Source organism: Monodelphis domestica, chromosome 1 (assembly GCF_027887165.1).
Source record: "Monodelphis domestica isolate mMonDom1 chromosome 1, mMonDom1.pri, whole genome shotgun sequence".
In the NCBI taxonomy this organism is placed as follows: Eukaryota; Metazoa; Chordata; class Mammalia; order Didelphimorphia; family Didelphidae; genus Monodelphis; species Monodelphis domestica.
The window spans coordinates 515,403,902-515,425,707 of record NC_077227.1 but is presented as its reverse complement, the minus strand read 5'-3'; the positions used below and the strand labels follow the sequence as shown (position 1 = coordinate 515,425,707).

The window sequence follows — 21,806 nt, the reverse complement described above, 5'->3', positions numbered from 1 at the left end:
ATTCCTATCTCCCATCTCCAATGGAAAATTCCTGAGTATACTACCTTCTTCCTCCATAACACTGCTTTCTGACCTGCTTCCCAGATGCTTTATTTCCATTATTCTGAGACTTTAAAATTCCCCAGGCCCGAGAGGGCCTGCATTGGAGGGTGTGGAATTTGAAGGGGATGGGGTTGTATTGGAAGATGGAAAAAGCTCTGGATCAGAAGTTTGGAGACCTAGGTTTGAATCCCAGTTTTTTAATCCCTATCATTCATTTGTGTGACCTTGACCAAGTCACTTGCTGCCTCTTGGCTGCAGTTTCCTTCTCTGTAAAATAAGAATAAATGCTAAAAATCTCTTGCCATTCTAATCTTGATCCTGAGCAGTCTTGGGGTCAGTTCCTAGAAGAGAGCAGCCAGATCAGAAATAACCACTAGGATCAAGAAAGTTCTAGAAAAAAGTTCTTCCTATTTGTTCCTCTCCTACATCTAGAACTATCTGGCCACAAAACTCCCATCTTCCCCTCTTGTCTCTCAGCTCACATACCCTTCTCAAGTGTTCAGATTTCCTAATCTTCTCTTTTTCCCTCCTTCCATCTCTCTCTAAGCCTGGTCTCAGGAAAGAAGCTAAGAAACCCATTCATACTAAGGTATAAATGACTGATAAAGTTTCAGCATGCTGTTTTTCCCAGGAAGATATAAATTTTACCAATTATAAAGGATATTTGTTTTAAGTAAAAATGATACTCTGTGAAATTTTGGTCACCACTCATCAAAACCAGAGAAGATGTTTTGAATCAGCCTTTCTGGTATCTTAGCTCTCTTTCTCTGTGCCCTTCTACTCCTGTCTCCCTTATTTCCTGTCTTCTTTTCACTCCAATATTGCCCTTCATCTTCTGTTTCCTCTCACCACCCCTAGCCGACCTGACACAAGCTTCATCTGGTTTTTAAATCCTCTCAAGTCCGCCCGTTACTTCCTGTGGCATACATATAGATGGTTTCTGTTGAAGATCCTGCTGGTGGTGCTTCTCCTCCTCCTCATTGGCCTCTTTCTCTACTCTGTACCTGGCTACCTGGTCAAGAAGATCATTGGAGCCTAAGCCTCGCTAGTCTTCAATGGTCTGGTATTTCTCCCCTTTGCCTTCTTCTCTAAGGATTCCACTGTTGAAAAGAGCAGGCCATCTCTCCTCTCCTCTCCTCTCCTTTCCTTTCCTTCTCTTTCCTTTCCCTATCTTTCCTTGTGGGAATAAGGGGGAATTCTCCAGAAGAATTGTAAACCCAATCTTTATCAGTGGAATGACTGAAACACAAAGGAAAAAGGGCAACCAAGTCCTAAATAGAAACCAAGAATCCAGGGCCAGCTAGGTAACCCAGTGGATTGAGAGGCAGTCCTAGAGACATGAAGTCCTGTATTCAAATCTAGCCTCAGATGCTTTCTGGCTGTGTGACCCTAGGCAAGTCACTTATCCCCTGCTGCCTAGCCCTTACTACTCTTCTGCCTTGGAACAGATACACAGTATTCTAAAACAGAAGGTAAGGGGAAAGAAGGAAGAAAGAAAGAAAGAAAGAAAGAAAGAAAGAAAGAAAGAAAGAAAGAAAGAAAGAAAGAAAGAAAGAAAGAAAGAAAGAAAGAAAGAAAGAAAGAAAGAAAGAAAGAAAGAAAGAAAGAAAGAAAGAAAGAAAGAAAGAAAGAAAGAAAGAAAGAAAGAAAGAAAGAAAGAAAGAAAGAAAGAAAGAAAGAAAGAGAAAAAGAGAGGGGGAGAGAGGGAGGAAGGAAGGAAGGAAGGAAGGAAGGAAGGAAGGAAGGAAGGAAGGAAGGAAGGAAGGAAGGAAGGAAGGAAGGAAGGAAGGAAGGAAGGAAGGACTTAAGAACCCAAGCTCCAGCCTAGAATTTGCTCCCCCTGTGATAAGTTCAATGAAATTCAGTCTAAACATTTATGTTTCTGCCATCTCTGACTTGAACAAATGTCAACTCAAATTTATCAAATGCCTATCATATGCAAGTCTAGAATTACAAAAGCAGAACTGCTCCTGCCCTCAAAAAGCTTCATCTACTGTACTGTGTACAACAGACACAAAGATGTATAATGCAAAATCATTTCAAGAGGAATCAATAACTTGGGAACCTGGGAGAGGAAATCCTGTATTTTGAAGGAAACCAGGGATTCTACAAGGCAGCGGTGAAGAGGGAGGGCATTCCAGACACGTGAGACCCCCTTGCAAAGGCAGAGGTGGGACCTAGAATATCTCCTGCAGGGCACTCATCAGGCTGGCAAATGGTCCCTTTCTGGGAGGATGAGACATGTACTGAAATACAAGTCAGAATATGATTCCATCCCTAGAAGGAATCAGGCATCGAAGACTAAGGAGGGCGGGAGGGAGGGATCATTTCTGGCTTGGATTTATGGAGAGAACTGATGTGTGACTCATCTGTGAGGATGAAAAAGTTTGTGGCCAGTGATGTGGAGGAATGACTGTTTCCAACGTGCAGGATGGCCCACAGAGGGAGGAGAGGTTAGTGCCATCTGGAGTCATAAAAACAGTAGCTTGAATTGATGGCAGGCTCTAAGATATGGGCAGGCTGAACATACATTATCTCATATGAACTTTACAACTTCCTGAGATAAGAGCTATCATGACTTGCTGTTTAGACTCAGTAAGGAAAAGGGTCACTTTTCAAAGCCAGAGTCACACCACTAATAAATACCAAAAGCAAGATTTGAACCCGTATCTTCCTGCTTCCCGGTGCAGTGCTCCAGCCCCTAGTCTCTCAATAGTCAAGTTACAAGAGTAACTGTTTGAATAGAGATGAGTCAGCTTCTCTGTTCAGCATTCCAATGTTTACCTTTTCCTTCCTTTCCCCAGCCGGCCTGATACTGCCTTCGTCTGGTTCCTGAATCCCCTGAAGTCTATCAAGTACCTCATTTGCACCCGCTACAAGTGGCTCATTATCAAGATCGTGCTGGCCCTGCTGGGGCTGCTCATGCTGGCCCTCTTTCTCTACAGCCTCCCTGGCTACATGGTCAAGAAGCTGCTGGGAGCCTGAGAGTCTGCGCCCAGCCCCCAACCCACCCTGGGCCCAGGCCTCTCTGTGTTTGGAATTTCTGTGATTTGAACTGTTTGCCTTGTCCCCTGGGGGCCCATAGGGCAGCACAGTAGCAAACTGAGCTCTGTGGGCTCCCTGGGAGGCTCCCCTTCCTCTTGTTTGGTCCCTAAATTTCGCATTCTGACTCCAGAGCTGCTGTTCCCCTCAGCCCAGATCCAGGTGATGAGGCTGAAAGTCCCGATGAGCCCAGGGCTAGAGATGACCTCACAGGAAGCTATGAACCCAGATACACCCCAGACACTCCACCTCCCTCTCTATCCTGAGTCATCCCATTCCAGGAATGAGCTGTGGCAGTAAAAGCACATCAGACCTTTGTCCTCCAGAAATGGGCCAGGCCCTCCCAGTTCCCTGGAGCTTTTGCCCTGGTTCCTCTTCGGCTTTACTCTGGGGCCTAGGCATGGCTGGCTCTCTCCGAGGGGAGAAAATCCCTATTTCTCATGGCATATGCCCAGCTTTGCCAAGGATCCAATGTGGATCACAGGACCGTGTTCTCCTTGGGATTTGTAATCTTCGTCATTTGAGTCCCTGTGGGCACACACACCTCGCTGTCACCCTGTCCGCAGACTCAGCCCTTCCTGAAGCTTCCTCTGCCTGGGCCCAGTCCCCGCTGCAACCCTGGGCTTGGAGAATACTGAGAATGGCTTCAATTCCACGGTCCCATCCCTCTCTCCAAGCCCACTCCACGCACTCTGCTGTCTGTCTGCCTGCCTGCTGCCTGCTTTTCTCAGTCATTCTCTCCTTGCTTGGAGATGGTGCAGAACGCGCTTCTCCCCTTCCTGTTTGGGTTGTGTTCCTTTTGAGCTTTTCATCTTTGGATGTTGTTTTCTCTCTGAATAAAAGAAATCAAATATCTGAGCAGCCTGGTTCCTATGAGATAAGATCTTGTGAAGTGTTTAGAGTGGGTTTGGTGGGCTTGAGGGGGTACAGTGGGAGGAGAAGCATTTATTAAATACCTACTAAATATCGGACACTGGGTTTTAGAAATGTTTCACTTGATCCTCAGAGCAACTCTGGAGAGTAGATGCTATTACTCTCCCCATTTTACAGTTGAAGAGACTGAGACAGATGAAGGTGAAGTGGCTTACCTAGAGTCACAAAGCTAATGTCTGAGGTTAGACTTGAACTCAGGTCTTCCTGACTTCAGGCTGAACAGACTATCCACAATGCCCACCTAGGTGCTTCCAGTTGAGGTGCACACAATAGGCAACTATGGCCATTGCTCCTTGGTGAAACACCTTTCCTTCAATATTTAGTTGCCAAGTCCCAACAATGCCACCCAGATGCTTTCCCCTTTCTTCTATTTTAGCCTGTCAGAACTCCGACTTACCCTCTCCTTCTCTAGCCAGGTAAGCAGACTCTGAGACATCAAGTTTAGTCTGGCCTTAAAAAAAATTCATACTACAGAATTAAGAGAAAACAGATCAAAATATAGGTATAAAACTTCCAAGGAGCAAGTTGTATAATGTAAAAATGAAGAAGCTAATTGTCTTGATCTGTTTGGGCTTTTTAAATAGATTGATAGCCCAGAGAATCATGAAGGACTGTGTGAGACTGACTTCATCAATAAGGGCAAGGTATGGCATGAAAAAACTAGGAACCTTGGAGAAGGGAACTATGCAAACTGCATATGAATGCAACTATGGAAACCTGGGATGGGATACTTAATTAACTTTAGGTCTCCTGTTCTGCTGAGTAGACAACATCTCTGTTAATAGGAGCTACTTCTAAAAGCCCCTTGTTTAGCCATTACCACTTGATCTCAGCTATGAGACTTCAGGCCTTAAGACTCAGTGGGTCATTGTATTACCAAAACCTCAAGACTTAAGTTACTTCACATTCATTCACTCATCAATGCTCCAGTACCAAAATCTGTACTGTGGAAAGGAAAACTGTGGATCAAGCTTTTGCATTTCTGCCCACTGAGATGAAGCAGACATCAGTTGAAATGTGATGGGAGGGGGAGTGGCAGTTGGAGTGAGAGAAGAGGATTGTGGGAGAAACTGCTAACTGAAAGGGTCTTTGCCTTCTCAACTCTGTTCCAGTGTGGAGCAAAGACCTGGAGCTCTATATCCCAACCTGTGGAAAAGCCTTGCTTCCATTTCCTCACCCAGAAGAAGACAATTCCTGTATGTTTGAGAGCATCTATTAGAGGAAGAATCAAACTACAGCTGCTGAAAGGGGCCGATCCCTTAACTTCCAGGGGTCACCCTGAAGATCCTTTCTATCCCTTGACCTTCCCAAGAAGGACACTTGCCATTTGTTAGTTGAGATATAGATAGTGACTAGCTAAGAAGGAGATAGATAAGCTGAAGTTGAGCCATCTTGACTCAGCTGAAGAAGCAGCAAGGGTCTCCTATTCCCACCTACCTATCCCCTTTCCTGAGTTACTATAATTACTAAATTGAAAATTAGAAGATAGCAATCATACTCATATTGAAGGGAGAACAAAAGAGAAGCTGATGGCTAAGCTAGCCATTAGCCTTGGCTAAACAACGAAAGCCAACAGTGACAGTCTTCCTGTTAGACCAAGGGAACTTCTAGGATTCAACTACCAGATAAGCCTTGAGGAGTAAACCCCAGAAGTTCACTCAAAACACTGATCCTGTTATCTTTAACCTAATCTTACCCAGGGGTACCTCTCTTGTGGGTTGTGAGGAAATTACAGAGTCTCAGCCCCAATGGGTACTTCTGTCCCTTCTCCTCCTCCATTCCTCATTATAACCTCTCCTTTTTACCTAACCAGCCTCCATATTCCCTCTGTTCCTTCAACCCCTCCATTCCCTGTTACCAGCTCTTCATTATCCCCTGTACCTTCAATCCTTTCCATCATTACAGTACCAAAGAGCATCTATCTTTGCTCCTTCACTCCTTGCATTTAGCAATACCATCCCTTCCCCACTCCTGGATTCTGTGATCATGCCATGCCCAGATTCCTCCCTGGACCAGCTCCTTCCAGCCCCTTTTCCCACCTCTTTGTTAGAAAAACCCATATCTGGCTGCCTGCTATCTCAAAATTTGAGTTTTGGCATTAGGTTGAGTTGCGCCACATATGCATATAGGCCCTTGCTTAATAAGGACTATTCTTAATTTTACAGGCATTGTCTCTCTTGGTTTTCTTCCAGGTTTAGGAAGTGGGATTTGGGTCTCATAGGGATCTATGCTTGAGACAGAATACCCCTTGGGTCTGCAATAGGCTTGAATATGTTCTTCTGTGGCTCTGTTGGAAAGGCCTTTTTACCTGGATCAGTTCCCACTCTTCCCTCATACCTCCCACCTTGTGAAGGGAGAGGGCAGGAAAGTGGGGAGCTCATCCATTCCTAAGAACAGTCATAGGTTTAGAGTTCTAGATGAAGCAAGAAACCTGGAGAGGAATATTTTTGCCTCTAATACTGGTTCCCTTCTATAGTGGTACACAAAAATAGAAAATAAATAAAAGACCCACCCTGCACCCAAGCCTTTAGGCCCCAGAGCCTTCAACTGTATCTCCCTGTACTAAGAGTTCTAAAGCTCATGGCTGATCAACCCAGGGAGGGTCAGAAATAAGAGCCAGTGGGACAAGACACTGGAGACTTATAAAAGGCAGCAAGTTATCAGTCTTGGGATATAGTTGACATTCTACTCTGATGCTAAGGCAAAAAGGTTTGGGTATAAAATAGGGATAATCTAGTCCCTAAATCCCTAAAGGATTTTCATTTCCAAGGACAATCTGAGCAAGATCTTAAGGCAAATCTCTCAAAACTACTCTAAAACTTCTGAATCATCATAAACTGCCCAAATTCCCAGAATGCTCTGCACAAGGTGTCCAGGGTTCTGCCACAAATGTATCTATGGGCCTGTGCTAGAACTGGGCTCATCTCCAAGAATGGAGGAAAATGCTGCTTTTGTCCAGAGGGTAATTGGTATTTATTCTGTCCTCACAGTAGAAGGTCCCAGGATTTGGTTCTCCTGCATGGTGGACACAGGAGAAGGCTAAGGTGCAAGGTGGAGATTGAGTTATGAAATTGGAATTTGCTTCTTTAAAGAGTGAGTCATAGTTTAAAACATTTTTATTGCAACAGCAACCTATCAATTCACCACACATAGTGGCTTGCTCCAACATGCAACAATTGCTACAAGGAAGTGCCACCTCAGAAAGATTAAGCAAGCTACAAGCTTTGTGACGGTTCCAGCTCCAGCCCAGGATCCATCCACTGTACCCACCTGAGACCCTTGACTTCCTATTTCAAGGTCATTTGCAATACCTGAGTGGGAGGGACTTGTAATTCAAGGTTTATCTGGAAAAAAAAAGAGAAACAAAGTTTATACTTTTTATCCTCAAGGGAGTCCTCTCAGATTCTCTTATGTTCCCATCAAATAGTACTGCCTGGGCTGCAATGTCCAGGACATGTTTGGGAGAGCATCTTGCCCCAGATCCTCTGTCATTTAGACATTTGAATCCCAAGTTCAAAAGATCCTTGGTGCCTGTTCCTGGTGTTCAGTAGTTTCTGTCATGTCCAACTCTTCATGACCTCATTTGGGGTTTTCTTAACAGATACTGGAGTGGTTTGCCATCCCCTTCTCCAGCTCATTTTCAGGCAAATTGATATAAGTGGCTTGCTCAGGGCCACCTGCTTTTTTGGAAAACCACACTTCCCCTTCATCTTTTGCTCCATCCACTGTAGATTCAGCCTGTGGCAAAGTTGTGAACTTTTCTCTCTAGGGTGCTTATCCTCATTCCTCCCTCTCTTGATCTTACTCCTTATAGGCTATGTCCTATAGACTCCCAAATGTCTGACCAGGTGTGGCTGGACCAACTCAAAGCTATCATGGCAATCCTCAATCAGGTGAAGATTTTGGAGTTCAGAAAGAGATTCCTGCTGCATCTTGACTCCAGCCCTGCCCAAGAATGTGCTGTCTTTAGGAGTAGTGAGATCCCCTTCACTAGAGATCTTTACACAGAGGGAATTTCTCTATATTCATTAAGGAGATTGGTCTATAGTTTTCTTTTTCTGTTTTTGACCTGCCCGACTTTGGAATCAGTACCATGTTTGTGTCGTAAAAGGAATTTGGCAGAACTCCTTCTTTGCTTATTCGGTCAAATAGTTTGTATAATATTGGGATTAGATGTTCTTTGAATGTTTGATAGAATTCATTTGTGAATCCATCTGGACCTGGGGATTTATTCTTAGGGAGTTCTTTGATGGCTTGTTCAATTTCTTTTTCTGATATGGGGGTATTTAGGTAGTTCTATTTCTTCCTTTGTTAGTCTAGGAAATTTATATTTTGGTAAATATTCATCCATATCACCTCGATTGCCATATTTATTGCCATATAATTGGGCATAATAATTTTTAATGATTGCTTTAATTTCTTCTTCATTAGAGATGAGGTCTCCCTTTTCATCTTGGATACTGTCAAGTTGGTTTTTTTCTTTCCTTTTTTAATTAGATTGACCAGTACTTTGTTTATTTTATTTGTTTTTTTCAAAGTACCAGCTTCTAGTCTTATTTATTAAATCAATAGTTCTTTGACTTTCGATTTTATTAATTCTCCTTTGATTTTTAGGATCTCTAGTTTAGTCTTCATCTGAGGATTTTTAATTTGTTCACTTTCTAGTTTTTTAATTTGCATGCCCAATTAATTGACCTCTGTCCTTCCTACAGAGGCAATTTCTTAGAGATGTTGTAAACAGAATTCATGCTCTAGTAAGGGGTTAGACAAGATGAATTCTGCCAAGATCTGAGGGTCTATGGTGGTTTGGGCAATGCCAAAGGACATCAATGTATAGAAATAGCTGGAGAGTTTAAGAACATACAATGCTACCAGGACAGCTTTTCCTTGGTGTCCCAGTAATCCCAGATTGATGATTCTGCCAACCATTTCCTAAGTGAACCTATGCTAATGGCAAGAAGTTCTAACCAAGAGACTATCATACATGGCTACAGAATGTTGGAATTAATTGGAAATGTTACCTCCAGATTGTGAACTGAAAGGTGAAAACATGAAAGATTTAATGTCTGAACATATCGGTCTCCTGAATGATACTTTCTGTGATGCAGGGAGGGTAGAGACAGGCTGGAACACTTGTAGATAGGATTTATTATGTAGATATAAAGAAAAGTAAGTTAAATATATAAGATTTGTGATTTCATTGGATACAATATTCTTTTTCTTTGGATGGGGAAATGCTTGTTTTTACTTGGTTTTATAAAATTTAGAATTTTAAAAAAGAATGATTTTCCTCTGTGGAAGAAAATCAAAATACACTGACATCAAAGGGAACATCACCTTACCTATCATCATCATTAATAACATTTATATAGTGCTTTACAATTCATAGCCAAGTGATGAAATGAATAGAGTACTGGGTCTGGACTCAGGAAGACCTTAGTTTAAATTTGGCTTCAGGCAATTATTAGCTTTGAGACCCTGGGCAAGCATTAAACCCTGTTTGCCTCAGTTTCCTCATAAGAAAAAGAAGCTGGAAAAGAATATGACAAACCACTTCCCAAATGGGATCATGAAATGTAACAAAAATCACCACCATAAAAGTTTCCATATGTTAGTCCATTTGATCTAACAGAAGATAATCTATTCCATTTTTTAAAAACCCTGACCTTCCATCTTAGAATCAGTATGGTGAATTGGTTCCAAGGCAGAAGATCAGTAAAGGCTAGGCAATGGAGGTGAGGTGACTTGTCCAAAGTCATACAGCTAGGAAGTGTCTGAGGCCAGATCTGAGCCCCCATTTCTATGCCAGACTCTCAATCCACTGAGCCACATAAACTGCCCCTGAATCTAATCTATTTTAAGAGAGAAATGGGGAAATCAATCAGCTATTCATCAGTCACCTACAAGTGTCAGATACTATGTTCCTGTTAGAGATACAAAGACAAAAAAAAAAAGTCCCTGCCCTCACGGAGTTTACATTCTAGCTGGGAAAACAAACAAAAGTATAAACTAATATGTACAAAATAAGTATAACCTATGTTTGGGGGGGGGGGAGAACAGCACCCAACAAAGGAGTAGGAGAAGGGGAGATCAGGAAAGAACTTGTGTGGGAGGGGATGCTTGAGGTGAGCTTCGAAGGCTGCCAGGGAGTCCTAAGAGGCTCCATGAAGAGGGAGGCATCCAATATTCCATCCACTCCCTGCTCTGCTTGTACTTCCAAGAGAGGGATGAATACTGTGTGGCTCCATCAGACTTCCAAGCTCCCTTACTGCAAAGACTTCCTCTTCCTCATGTCACACCTCTCACCTGTTGCCTGCCCCCCTCCAGTCCTCTGGTCCCACTCCAGACCCTCTTTTGGCCCCCACACTCCAGCTTACCCTGGAATCGATGTACTGCTGCAGTAGCAGCTGCAACTCTGTGTTCTGCTGCTCAAGGAACTCGTTGTCATTCAGCAGCTTGGCCCGAAGAGTGAGGACATTACTTTCTCAACAAAAAAGAAAAACTGGTTAATGGTCTGTTAAGTTTCTAGATGATTTAGTAGATAGAACACTGAACCTGGATTCAGAAAGATCCGAGTTCAGATCCAGCCTCAAATACTCATTAGATGTGTGACTCTAGGCAAGTTGCTTAACCTCTGCCTGCCTCAGTTTCCTTATCAGAAGAATGGGGTGATCATATTAGCATTCACTTCTTAGGATCATTGAGAGGATCAAATAAGAAAATGTCTGTAAAGCACAGTGCCAAATTCAAAGCACGATATAAATGCTACTATGATCAGTATCCCCAAACTACTCTCTCCTCTAGCACTGAATCTGGTGGGCTTTATTTGGATGGCATGACAGTAAAGGGTTCCCCTAGAGGAAAAACTCCATCTACCAAGTGTACCAGATGGTGCTTTGGGAGCTTCACTTGTCCCTGAAAGCCATAGACATTACCCAGTCCACTACCTGTCTGGCCTTCCTAAACCAGCAAAATTCAAAGGCAAATGACTCCATGTCACTTGCAAAGGAATCTGAAAGAAGAAACAAGAATAAGACACAATGACTGAGCAAGTGCCATCTTCCATGGTACCACCAGAGGCTCCCTTTCTCTCTTAAATGCAGCATTTTCTTTCAAAATCTTCTTAAAACCAGAGCCAGCAAATGTGATGCCTGTAGACAGCCCATCTTAGATTTGGGAAGCAGCATTTCTTAACATTAAGCTAATTTATTAATCAACAGATCAAGACAATCTCAAATGGCCACTAGACTTCCTCCATAATCCAAATGGGTGTGAATGAGAGGGGGTGGGCCTAAAGAGTCTGGGAAACTCTCCAGCAGGTCAATATCTACCTTTTGTGACCTCACTACTCAGTCTCTCCCCTGGACACCCCAAGATATCTCGGATTGGTAAATAGCCATTGAGGAGGTGGATTTAGAGACTCCAACTCCTCCCCCATTACTTCATCACAGGAAGAGGCAGGACTCAGGAAGATGCCAACACACTCCTTCCTCTTTGCCCAACATAGCTACCTCTAATCCTGCCAGGGGGTCAAGTGGCTGCTCAACCCTGTCCTTAATCCTTTTATGCTTAACAAAAGTCTTAACAAAAAGGGGGTCCCCATCCGGTTTCATAGCCTGGGGGAGAAAGTGTTTCAACTTAGAATCAGAATATTTTTAGGGGGGCTAAAGGGAAAATTATTTCACATTTCAATATTAATTTTCCACACTATCCCAGTTTTTATTTCACTTTCTTCAAAGGGATAGTGCTAGGGAAGATGGAGAGAGATTCCTTCTTGCTTCTATTACCTTATTCCCCAGGGTACATATACTCACTGGTATTTCTGTAAGGCATCAATTAGGGCATCCCACAGCTTCTGTCTTTGGAGAGGGATGATATAACACAGGGCTGTCCAGTATTCTGAATCCTTTGAGGTATCTCGTATCTCTCTGTGTGACACCACCTTTACAGGTATCGGATCCTCCCTGTCTCTGTACAGTGGGAAGTAAGGTTTATAAGAATTGCTCTGGCTTGATCCTTGAATTGTTTTTCTGATACATCATCTGTAGCTATAAACAATTAATCTCATGAAATAGCCTCCTTCTTAGAATTTTCATTACATATTTATTTTCTTTTTCTTTTTCAATTTTATTTTCTGTCTTAGAATCAATATTGTGTATTGGTTCCAAGGTAGAAGAGCAGTAAAGGCTAGGCAATGGGGGTTAAGTGACTTGCCCTGGTTCACACAGCTGGGAAGTGTCTGAGGCCAGATTTAGTACTCCTATCTCCAGGCCCAGCTCTCAATCCACTATGCCATTTGTCTCCCATATTTCCATATTTTGTAGGTAACTGAATTACACAAATTCAAATATACAGATTTGAATACTGCCAACACTTGACAGGATTCATTATTTACACTAACCAGGACCAGGCAGCAGCCAAATTTTCTGTTTCAAGCATCTACTTGATCTTCCCCCCACAAACTCAGTTAGACTGCTTTTCACCATATTTTCAAGGCACCATAGCCCACCTGAGCTTCCGCTGATTAATGACAAAAGCCTTCAAGGCCTTGAGAACATCATTAGGATGAAGGAGCTCAGAATGAAGAAGGTGTGCCAGTTCATGGTGCTCGTATACAGTGTCACTTTCTCTTTTGACCTTAGTGACTTCGTTCTCTGGAATCACGATCTCTTCGCTCTGTACATAATGGGACACAAAGTACCAAAGAGAAGGTGGGATGTTATCACAATTAAAGATATTTGTCTTTGGGAAGGAAGAAGGAAAGAAAATGGGAATGATGAAATCGGTTATACATAGAGAGAGGCAACTATGGGAAAGAGGAAATAACAAGAGTGAAAGAAGGGAGGAGAAGAGATTGTAGAAAGGAGGACTGAGGGAGAAGAGGAAGGTGGAGGGAAGGAAGGATGTGCCTGTTAAATGTCAACTAGATAAACTAGATAACTATGTAAAGCCACATTTGAGAATTTGCTGTTTTTATAGCAGCAGTGCAGTGGTTTAAGAGGTTCATTCAACCTCCACACAAGTGACATTCATCCATAGTTAGGTCAACCAAGGCCTCTGACATATACATATCATTTATGACATATCCATCCAGAAAAATTCACACTCCTGAAGCAACCACTTAAGAGTCCTAGACTAAATCCACTTTCACAAATGCCCCTAGAGCCTTTCTTCAGAGCCCCTTTGTAGACCCCATAGATTTCCAATTGTTGATGGAGCAACACTTCACCTTTCAATGGATTCCAGTCTTATCAGCTAAAAAGGCATGCAGTGGCCCAGTTCAGATCCTCCCCTCCCCTCAAGCCAGTCTCATTGGCTGAGTGGAAAAAAAAAAAGATAACATCTTGGCTCCAATTTTCCTACTGATACTAACAGACTTTTTTTTTTCTTTTTAATGAGGCCAGTAACAACTAATAGGTTCTACTCAGGGACTTGAGGTAGCCCAACTTGCCTCTAGGCTGTCCTAGCTTCTCTACCTACCACTGGCTATGAATTAGTGGCCCAATGATGTTTTAAAGTGGTTTCTTACAAACATCTGGGCCCTTCAAAAATAGATTCTTTTTAGTTTTTTTTAGGAATCAAAAGACTTTTCAACAGAACATCTCATTGAAATTTCATGTTGAACTGATACAAAGTGAAGCAAACAGAACCAGGAAAACATTGTACACAGTAAGAGCAATATTATATGATGAATATTTATGAATGAATGACTTAGCTCTTCCTAGCAATACAGTGATTCAAAAAAATCTCTAAGGACTCATGATGAAAAATCCCTATCCACTTCCAGAGAAAGAACTTGTTAAATCTGAAATGCAGACCAAGATATACTAGATTTCACTTTATTTCTTCACTTTTCTTTCTTTTGTTCAAATTCACTTTCATAAAGGACTAATATGAAAAGATATTTTATACTGTTACATATATAAAATCTATATCAGATTACTTATTGTCTCAGGGAGGAGAAAAGAGAGGGAGAGAGGGAGAAAGGATGAGAATTTGGTTCAAACTTAAAGAAAATTAAAGTTAAATCATTTTTTCATGTAATTGAGGAAAAATTAAAAAATCAGTAAATAATAAAAAAAGGAAAGAAATTTTTTAAAAGAAACCATATTGAGGGAGAAGGAAGGAGGATGTGAGGAAAGGGGAGAATTTGGAACTCAAAAAATTTTTCAATGAATATTAAAAAATCATTTTTACATTTTTACTCTTTGACTATATATTTGTGTATATAAGGATGTATTTATACACACATATATTTATATATGCATATATGTTTTGTACAGTCATATACACATATAAAAATCATACTGCTTCCCCTCAAAAGAATGGCTGTAGGACAAATGTGACTGCAAACAAGACGGGGATAAAGAATTCAATGGACCAAGATAAAAATTATAAATCTTAAACCAAGTTCTGCCCCTCACTATTAGCAGCAATGTGACCTGGGTGGTACTAAGTAGCCAGGCCATGAATTTTTCCTCCTGTAGACTAAGGATAGAACCTGGTCAGAGATATTATAGCCATTAATCTTTGCAAAAAAAAAAGAAAAAATTACTGCATTTTTCCAATCTACTTAAGAATCTGTAAATGGAATACAGACCTGGCAAAATCGACATCCTCTCAAGTAGCCCTCAAGAGACATGGCAGACCATCCCCCTGGTTCTCTGTTTCAATGTACCTGTATATAGAACTTCTTTGAGGCTTGAAAATTAAGGAAGAATTTCACCAGAGCATAAACATCATCTTCATTTTCAATCCCAAGGGCCTAAAGGGAAATAAAGGCAAAGAAGTGCTCTAGTGTCTTGTCTAGATGCTAAGGAATATTGGCCTACTGCCTCAATAGAGAATCCAAATTTTCCTTGCATAAGCTACTAAGCTCTACCTGAAACTCCAGAGTACTAAGTGGCTCTAGGAGAGGACATAGTCTCTTCTTTCAAGGAATATACCAGGCCAATTGGGATAGGTTGCAATAACAAATTGTTGTTCATTTGTTTCACTTGTGTCTGATTCTTCTTCACTTGGAGTATTCTTGACAAAAATACTAGAGTGGTTTGCCATTTCCTTCTCCAGTTCATTTTACAGATGAGGAAACTGAGGCAAATAGGATTAAATTACTCTCCCAGGGTCACACAGCTAGTAAGGGTCTAAGGCCAGATTTGAATTCAGGTCTTCCTAACTCCTAGCTGTCAATAACATCAATACAAAACGCAAATTGTGTGTGTGTGTATATATATATATATATATATATATATATATATATAATATCATAATATAAGACACGAAAATTTTGATGAGAAACATAAAGACCCATGCAATCAACATTAGCACTTCAAAAAATGAGTGCGCTTGGGAAAGATAAAGAATGAGGTGAGACAAAATGATGTGGCCAGAGGTCACATAGTATAGTGGAAAGAATACTAGACTTTGGGTCAGGAAACTTGGGATCGAGTCTTGCTCCCCATGTCTCGATTCTGGACCTCAGCTGACTTATTTATAAAGTAAGGGGAGTGATACGTGGGATAAATCTCTAAGATCTCTTCCAGTCTTGATACTATGAAGCTTATTTCCAGAGATGAGTAAAACTATTCTGGAACTTTAAGGGAGAGGGGAAACTGGATCAGAATTCCATTCTTGCCCTCTTCAAGGATCAGAGTACTGGTCCAGATCACTTCTGGACACTGTTCTACTGTGAGCCTGCCCTCCCAGAGTCTTACTTTACAGATACCAAGGGAAACATGGATCCAGTCCCTACAGGACAAAGACAACTAGTTGAGCTGAACCAGCAGGATATTCTTGAAGGACTGCAGTGACCAAGTAGAACAGAGGGATAGAGTGTACAACTTTGAGATAGAAGGAAGTTCAAAGAAATATATATGGGGTGAGAAGATGCTCTAGGTAGTAGGAACCAACAGGAACCAGGAATCTCTTGAAGACTATTAGAGATGAAAAGTAGCTAGGTGGTTCAGTGGATAGAGAGGCAGGTCTGGGAATGGGAGGTCTTCGGTTCAAATCTGGCCTCAGATACTTCCTAGCTGGGTGACCCTGGGCAAATCACTTATTCCCCATTACCTAGCCCTTACCCCTCTTCTGCCTTGGAACAGATACGTAGTATCAACTCTAAGACAGAAGGTGAGAGTTTTTTAAAAGACTTAGAGATTGATAGAATTTTAGGGTTTCTTGGGTCAGCAAGTTGAGTGCAGAAGAATAAAGGGGAAAGACATATTGGGGAATCCTGGGAAGTTCCAATACCCAATCCTAACTCACTACAGGGGTTAAAGGAGTATAAAAAAGAGCATGGTCAGTTCCTTTCCCTCTGATTGAGGCTTCAAGCTATTTTTCATTAAATTCCCAGGAGTCCCTTAGAACTCACTGCAAAGATGGAGTCTAGCTTCAGCAGACAACTTTCATTCTTCTCAAGGGGAAGGAGAAGGCTCAGCAATTTACTCTCTATCAGAAAACCCTGTGAAAGAAAAGAAAAACAGATTTGAACATCTGAGGCCAGTTTTGTTGTCAAAAGCCATGCTCTAGTCACCTCCATCTAATAGGCCAGGCAAGTTTCCAAGGAGAACCCTTTGGGAAAGGATTTGGGGAAGTGAAATACCTGCGAGGGACCCAGCACCCTTGGTCTATCTACAGAGTGGTATGCAGGGGCGAGAAGAAGCCACCACTCCCCTTTCCTCTATAGGAGTATATGGGTGTCCATCACTGAACTACACAATCAAGGCCTGTGTGGTCAGCTTGCAGAGGAAGGGTTGGGAAAGAGTGCTCTAGAAATAAGGAGATCCATGCCAGCCACTCACTCCACTCACTTTCATGACCAAAAACTCCTTGCCCTGGGCATGAACAAGGAGTGAGAATGACAGCACCTAATCAAAAGAAAATCCGTCCATGTGCTTTTCTGGGCTGGAGACTGAAGGTTCTGCCCATGCTCCCCAGTCTTTTTTCTCTGAAGAGTCAACACTCAAAACCATGTATGTCAAGCAAGAAAAACTCCATGCTGTAGCAGTCCCATTGAAAATCAGATATAATTAAACTCAGTGCATCCTTTACTCTATCATTTGTTTACTCCCTGGTGTAAAACATGAAGTCCACTCCTTAGGCTCCTTTGCTGGCTCATCATCCATACATACCACACCTCTTAACTATAGGTGTCTCCAAGGCTTTGTCCTGGGTTCTTTCCATTTTTCCCCCTATTTGTCTCAGTGATGCACTCATAGGCTTGTCTTCGAAGATGATTCCCAGATTTTTAGATCCAACCCCAGTCTCTCCCCATTTGCCTGTTTCCTGTCTTTTCACCTGCTACTGTCATTCAGTAACCTCTCTTCCTCAGAGTTCATTCAATTCATATGTGTCATCCAATCAAGGTTCCAATGGCTGTTGGTCTACTGACTTCCAGGACATTCCTTCCTTCCTCAATGAGTTTTGTGCCTGTCCCTCCAACTCCTACCCTCATACTAGTGGATCTCAACATATGTAGAGATATTCCCTCAAACACCCAATCGCCCAGTTCCTCAACTGAACCATTCCCCATGACCTATTCCTCCACCCCACCATAGCTACACATAGAGATGGTCATGTCCTTGATTTTGCCTTCACCCACAAGTGTTCCAAATCCATGTTCATGAACACTGAAATTTCTTTATCTGATCATAATCTGTTGTTCTTTCCACCTCTCCCTTGGCTTTGCCACTCCCAAATCTGTTCTTTATACTCCAATACTTCTACCCCTCAGGTCTTTTCCAGGCTGTCATCCCTGCATTGGCCACTCTCTCTTCCCTTTCCAATCTTGATCCTTTGATGAGTCAGTTTAACTCTACACTGTCCTCTTCTCTCAATTCCTTTGTCCCTTTTACACTACTGAAAATTGCTCTGTGCCAAACCCCAGCTTTGGCTTATTTCCACCATCCTCTGCCTTTGCTCCTACTCATCTGCTGCTGAAAGAAGCTGGAGCAAATCACAAAACCAGACTGATGATGCCCACTAAAGTCACATAAGTACAGCTAAGCCCTCACTGCTCTCAAGCAGTCCTTTGAAACCATCCGAGTCAATTCACAATGGATTTTCCACATCTTTTCATTTCTCCTCTAATTTCCCACTGCCACTCTCCCCTTATCCTTTCCTCTAAAAACCTTGCCTCATATAACACTGGCAAAAGAGAGGCCACTGGCAGAGAGCTCCCCCTCTTCTCTCCTGTTCTTCATCTCATATGACTTCTGCTGTCATCTTCCTTACCCATTTCACATGAAGAAGTAGCCTTTCTCCTTGACAAGGAAAATCCATCAACATGTACTATTGATTCTATTCCATCCTATCTTCTCCAGAATATTGCCCTCTCCATCAATCTCACTCTAATCTTTAGTCATTTTCTGTCTGCTGGTGCTTCTCTACTGACTATAAACATATTTCTCCATCTCCAAAAATGACTCAACTTGATCTGACCTTCCCTCTGAGCTATTCTGCCACATCTTTCATCCCTGTTGTGGTAAAACTCCATGAGGTTTTCTATAATAAGTGCCTCTACTTAATTTGCTCCCATTTAATCTCTTCTTTTTTTATTTAGACCTTTATCTTCCATCTTGGAATCAATACTGATATTGGTTCCAAGGCTGAAAATCATTAAGGGCTAAGAAATGGGGATTAAGTGACTTGCCCAGGGTCACATGACTAGGAAGTCTCTGAGATGGTATTTGAATACAGGATGACTTCCCATCACTAGGCTTTCTATCCACTGAACTGCCCCTCTTAATTCTCTTCTTAACTCTTAACTCTCTTCAGAATGGCTTCTCACCACATCATTCAACTTAAATTATTCTTTCCAAAGATAACAATGCTCTCTTAATTGCCAAATTGAATGGCCTCTTCTCATTTCTCATGCTTCTAGACCTCTGAAACCTTTGACACTATTAATCATGTTGTTCTTCTTAATATTCTTTTCTTTCTAGGTTTTGATGATACTTCTCTGCTGCTTCTCCTCCCATTTGATGGCTTCTTCTTTGTTTCTTTTGTTAGGCCTTTATTCCTGCCACATACTAGGTGCCTGTCACATGGTAAGTGTTTAATAACTGCCAATTATCTGACCCCCTCGACCTTCAATCTCTCATCAACTATTTCCCATTGGACATTTTGAACCTATGCCACCTAAGCCTCTCCAATCCAATGTATTCAAAACAGAACTCGTTATCTTTTCTCCTACACACTACCCTTCTTCCAAACTTCCCTATTGAAAGCCAGGGAAGGTCCTGGGTTCAAATATGAACTTAGCTCTATAACCTAGCTCTGTAACCCTGGGCTTGTCACTTAAACCCCATTGCCTAGTCCTTGAAGTTCTTCTGCCTTGGAACTAATACTCAGAATCAATTCTAAGATAGAAGGTATAGGTTTAAAAAATATTAATTCACTGTTATCCTTGACTCCTCACTTACTCTCATCCCACACAGCCAATCAACTACCAAACCATGTCATTTTGAGCACCCCATCTTCTCTCATTCCAACTGCTATAGCCTTAGTCCAGGTTCTCTCCTCACCTCTTTTTGCCTTTACTATTACAATGGCATTCTAATTGGTCCCCTACTTCATTTCTCTGCCTTCCAATCCATCCTTCAAACATCTGTCAAAGTAACATTCACTAAGTATGGATCAGATCATGCTACTCTCCTAACTCAATATTCCATTGGCTCCCCATTGCCTCTAGGCTCAAACAGAAGCTTTTCTATTTGGCTTTTAAAACCTTTCAGAGCAAGGCCTCAATCTCCCTTTCCATCCTCTTCCCATCACACATTCTACAGTCCAGCTAAACTGGCCCTCTCTCTCCACACACAGTACTCAACCTCCTAATCTCCATGCCTAAAATGCCTTCCATCTTTACCTCTCCTCTTCATTCAACACCAGGCTATATACCTGCTTTTCTCTCCTCTCTGACTTTATCATGCCCCTGCACAGGGGACCTCTTTATTTCTATCTATCCTCTTCCCAGAACACTTTTTATGTATTATATTCATTCCTCCATTAGAATGCACACTTCTCTAAAGCAGGTATTGTGTCTGTTTGTATTTATATCTGTGTGTGTCTGTGTGTGTGTATATATATATATATATATATATATATATATATATATATATATATATATATATAGTGTGTGTGTGTGTGTGTGTGTGTGCCTGCTTAGCACACATCCTGGCACATAGTAAGCTCTTAATGCTTGTTAAATGTCTTTGACAACTTCTGCCTCACAGACTTCCTTCCTTCTCTAGGGGCAGCTTTAGCCCCTTCTATAATTTCTAAATGAAGCTTTTCCTGACCCCCAACTGCTAGTCCCTCCCTAACTACCTTGTGTTTAATCATTTTGTAGTTACTCTATCTATGCCCATATATCTGTATATGTTGTCCCCTACTGCTATAAAATATAAACTCCTTGAAGGTAGCCTTTGTTCCTTTTTGTGTTTGTTTTTGTGCCCTTAGTATCTAGCACATGGTCAGTGCTTCATAAGTGCTTGTTGATTGATTGATTGAGTCCAACAATCCAACGAACATAACCTACAAAGCTGCCAGCCTAGGAATGCCCAACTGGAGGCACACAGTTTTGTAGCAGTTGGAAGCTTGGTGGTTCATGTTAATGCTACTCTTTCCTCTCAGAAATAGCCATAACTTCTTAGGAAAATAGCTCCATATCTGGTCTGTACTTAATAGGTCATTAAGTAAGGCAGTATTTGACAGCTCCCCTATAGATGACCCAGAGCCTTTCCATAAACATGCTTTGTGGGTTTCAGGGATATTTCTCAGCTGTAGTCCTTACAGCCCCACTTGGCTTGGCTGGGTAGTAGAGGTGGTCCATATCCTCCTGCCAGACCATTTTGGTCTAGGGGGAGATGAAAAAAGGAGCAAATTCAGAGAGAAAAACAAAAAATACTGCTCACTCTTCCTTTGTGTCTATCACATTCCCAGGACAAGTTTCCCAAGGTTGAACTCACTGATTCATCACACATAATCTCCAGTATTCGTTTGACAGTCCTTGGAGTTAAATGTTCTGGCAGGGACAGTTTGGGCTTTTGTTCTAATGAGGCTGATCTTTGACTTTCATATTCTTGCTCCTCTTCATCTGCAAAAAAGAAATGAATAGATGAAGACAGCAGAAAGAGGGGGAATAAAGTCAAATAATTTTGTTTCTTTTTTTTCCAAATTGACTTTTGGGTCCTGAGAGAGACAGACAGACAGACAGACAGACAGACAGACAGACAGAGACAGAGACAGAGACAGAGAGAGAGACAAAGAAAGAGAGAGAAAGAGAAAGACAGGGAGGGAGAGGGAGAGACAGAGACAGAGACAGAGAGACAGAGACAGAGAGAGACAAAGAGAGAGAGAAAGAGAGACAGAGAGATCTACCTCCTAAAAAATCCAAGAGAGCACCACCATCTTCTTATACAGAAAATGATTAATGATGGTGATGATGGTGATGGTGGTGGTAGTGATAATGATAATGATGATAGTGGTGATGATAATGATAACTGACATTTATATAGAACTATATAGAAGTTCATAGCAGCTCTGGAGTCAATTGTTAAAGTTTCAGTGAAAGCATTTATACCTCAAAAATCAGCAAATGTTACAAATCAGGACTTGATTTACCATTTTATTGATTGTCTGGACTTACAAAAGCATGTGAAAAATATTTATAATGTGGATAAAACTTTAAAATATGTCAAGAATACATTTTTTCCCAAATAGCTTGGGTTATAATTTCCTCACAACAACCCAAGGAGGTAGATTAACTAGAAATGTTACTCCCATCTCTC

The 21,806-nt window shown here is 41.7% G+C and overlaps 2 protein-coding genes across 4 annotated transcripts in view; one reads left to right on the top strand and one right to left on the bottom strand.

The window, feature by feature from the left end:
• OTOF (otoferlin) overlaps positions 1-3,939 on the top strand; it is a 181,508-nt gene extending 177,569 nt beyond the window's left edge. For all 3 annotated transcript variants that reach the window (XM_007475949.3, XM_007475948.3, XM_056813149.1), the window contains one exon: positions 2,847-3,939. In XM_007475949.3, the coding sequence (XP_007476011.1) occupies positions 2,847-3,027 (181 nt within the window). In that variant the 3' untranslated portion in view covers positions 3,028-3,939. The remainder of the gene's footprint in view (positions 1-2,846) is intronic.
• A 3,176-nt stretch (positions 3,940-7,115) lies between these two features.
• The window catches only part of DRC1 (dynein regulatory complex subunit 1), a 46,614-nt gene continuing 31,923 nt past the window's right edge, over positions 7,116-21,806 (bottom strand). The window contains exons 11-17 of the mRNA XM_001380198.5: positions 20,985-21,112; positions 16,388-16,477; positions 14,696-14,782; positions 12,527-12,693; positions 11,832-11,987; positions 10,395-10,497; positions 7,116-7,361 (exon numbers count right to left, since the gene is read on the bottom strand). Of these exons, the coding sequence (XP_001380235.2) occupies positions 7,305-7,361; positions 10,395-10,497; positions 11,832-11,987; positions 12,527-12,693; positions 14,696-14,782; positions 16,388-16,477; positions 20,985-21,112 (788 nt within the window). The 3' untranslated portion in view covers positions 7,116-7,304. The remainder of the gene's footprint in view (positions 7,362-10,394; positions 10,498-11,831; positions 11,988-12,526; positions 12,694-14,695; positions 14,783-16,387; positions 16,478-20,984; positions 21,113-21,806) is intronic.